Source organism: Etheostoma spectabile, chromosome 10 (assembly GCF_008692095.1).
Source record: "Etheostoma spectabile isolate EspeVRDwgs_2016 chromosome 10, UIUC_Espe_1.0, whole genome shotgun sequence".
Taxonomy (NCBI): Eukaryota; Metazoa; Chordata; class Actinopteri; order Perciformes; family Percidae; genus Etheostoma; species Etheostoma spectabile.
Window position 1 is genome coordinate 9,808,145 of NC_045742.1, and position 2,942 is coordinate 9,811,086.

The 2,942-nt window shown below is 39.7% G+C and overlaps 1 protein-coding gene across 2 annotated transcripts in view; it reads left to right on the top strand.

The window, feature by feature from the left end:
* Positions 1 to 2,942, top strand: part of slit3 (slit homolog 3 (Drosophila)) — a 241,373-nt gene that overhangs the window by 192,653 nt on the left and 45,778 nt on the right. For both annotated transcript variants that reach the window (XM_032528032.1, XM_032528033.1), the window contains 2 exons: positions 444 to 518; positions 1,861 to 2,004. In XM_032528032.1, coding sequence (XP_032383923.1) covers positions 444 to 518; positions 1,861 to 2,004 — 219 coding nt within the window. The remainder of the gene's footprint in view (positions 1 to 443; positions 519 to 1,860; positions 2,005 to 2,942) is intronic.

Sequence of the window (2,942 nt, forward strand, 5' to 3'; positions counted from 1 at the left end):
ACACACACACACACACACACACACTCACAGGCACACACATAAACAAAAGACATCCTTTTAGCAGCAGCTTTTTAGTACAAATTACCTCAATAAAGCAGATGTCGAGCTTCCTATCTCTCAAACTGTTTTCTCTTGGCTTAGGGCAGTGTGGGTATTGATGACCACATAGAAAAGATGCATTGTGCTTCCCTTCTCTTCTCTCTTCTTTTTTTCTCTTTTTTTCTCTTTTCTTCTCCGATATGTTTAATCATTCTTCCCTCCCTCCTCTGGTTACTACAGGCCTCTTAACCTTCATGCAGATATCCAACCCTTCCACTCACTTGCAGGCTCTCTCTCTCGCTCCATCTTGTTTTTGTGAGCATGTGCATGTGTTCATTCGTGTGTTGACTTCAACACAGTTTGTTTAATGAAATAACTTACTCCCTCTATCTTTCTCTCCTTAGGCGGTTAAATGACAATGAGATTGTCATCCTGGAGGCTACAGGGACGTTTAAGAAGCTACCTAACTTGAAGAAGATGTACGTATACTTTTAAAAACACTTTTTGTTTGCTTCTTATTTATATTTTTTATTTTGTTATTTGTTATTTACTCATTGAATGCATTTAATGCATTATTGCTCTTTTTCAGTAATTCTTCTCTGCTATGTATTGCTGATAGAGGAAGGAAGGAGTAGCATTGTAACTCCAAGATGATTGAAATAAGAACAGATGGATGTGAAAAGATGGAAAGCATTGGATGGACATAGATAACGGATGCAGGAAGAAAGAATTAATGAAAGATAGGAAACAAAGGAGAAAAGGTGATAGAGGGAAGAAGGGAAGGATGGCAAAAAAGGACAGAAGGGAGAATGAAAGAGACATGAGTGAGGGAAGGAGGAAGAGGAGTGGCTACTGGCTAAAGACAAGTAAGAGAGTGGGAGGGACAGAAAGAGATGGAGAGTACCTTACTCTAGGGCGGGAGGGAGGTTTGGAGGAAGCAAATATTAAATAGAAATAGAAGATGGGCCTTTGGTTCAGATTTACTGTCACTCCTTATCTACAACCTCCTCTAGGTCTGTGTGCGTGTGTGTGCGCATGTGTGTGTGTCTGTGTGAATTTGTTTGTCAGAGCGAGATAGACAGAGCAGAGACCAGAAGTTGATTTATTGAAGAGGAAATTGCTAACCATCTAGCAGTGTCACTGACGATATAGATTGGGTAGCACTCATTTCCATTTTCCTTCTCAAAATTCCTTCCTCTCTTCTTCATCTGCTCCTCTTCTCACATTTTCTACTACTCTCTTTGTCCATCCACTCTCCTCTCCTCTTCTCTCCTTTTCCATGAATCTGATAAGCAGAAACACAAAACTAGCAATGGATGAAAACTACAGTAGTTGTGATAGCTATCCTCTCAAGTTATTGTCTCTGTGGCCAAATGTTCTCTTTTCATTTTCATGTTTCTCATTATGTGTGCAAGAAAGAGATATAGCAATCACCACTTTTCTCATTTTATTTTGTGTGTGTGTGTGTGTGTGTGTGTGTGTGTGTGTGTGTGTGTGTGGGTTGTGTGTGTGTGTGTGTGTGTGTGTGTGTGTGTGTGTGTGTGTGTGTGGTGTATAGAGTCATAATGATGGCTGTAAAGTGTTTCTTGAATAGCTATTGTACACTATGAGGACATTAGGATGAGGAAGAGAATGACATTTATTAGTTGAAGGGACATGATTGATTATGATGTGTGTAACACCACTTTCTTTATATGTGTTAGCATGCATGGTTATTTTGTCCGTCTGAAAGACATCATAGGTGATCTGCATGTACTGTAGTTAAAACAAACACAAGCAGAAAAAACTAAATATAACTAAAAATATTTGTCCTTTCTGCAGCAACTTGAGTAACAACAAGCTGAGGGACATCCGTGATGGTGCGTTTGATGGAGCGGGTGGAGTTTTAGAGTTGCTGCTGACGGGGAACAAGCTAACTGGACTGCAGGGACGCATGTTTAAAGGCCTCATTGGCCTGAAAACTCTGTAAGTCTTTACATTTGTTTATGTGTGTGTGCGTGTGCGTGTACGTGTGTGTGTGTGTGTGTGTGTGTGTGTGTGTGTCAAGTGAAATAACATAATGCAATTATGCAGGCTACATGTAACCCCATAATGAATTTAAAATGTGTAAACATTTTTACTTTTAAAGTATATAAAGAATAAAGCAAGTGCTTCTGATACACAATGTATAATTGTCAAAAACAGGAGCTATGAAATCCTCTAAACCCTGCTAGTTGTCCTGTTTACTTTCCAAATGCTATTTTTCTAACAAAATGGTTGTGACGCCTTAAGCCATGCTGACTATGACTTGTGTTATCATCTGCCTTATGGTGGACTTCAGTAACTTTTTCTTCCCCCACTCAAAGAGAGGACCAGAATTGTTTACTTACTCACCCTGTCATCAAAGCTAATGACAGCATATTGTTGTTACTCTATTTTGGGCACCCAACATAAATAGGCTAGCGTCCAATTAAGGGTTACAGGATAGTGTACAAAATCATGAGCTAATGTTGTCTGTGTATGCTCAGTAATGACTACCTAATGCTATCATGTATATATATGCAGACTAATGACTCTCTAATGGCATCATGGCTGTCTCTGTATTATGTTAAGAGGCTCCCTGCTCCAGTAATAGCCTTGCTAACTAGGTTAGCCTGTCCCAGAGATTGCTAATGCTAACTAACTCAGTTAGCCTGGTCCCACATGACTGCATGTCAAAAGCTAATGTCATATTCCAGACTCTGTCACGGTTGTCCTGTGGGGGCTGGTTTGAATTTACCACTGCTTTCTCTTTTCAGTCCATACCATTGTCCTGTTATTTTATTCTCTTTGGCTTTTGTTATTCACCCAAAGTTTGTAAATCTGGGTATATTATCAAGACAAACGTCTGTTGCTAGCAATGATGACGCAGTGATTAGTGACGA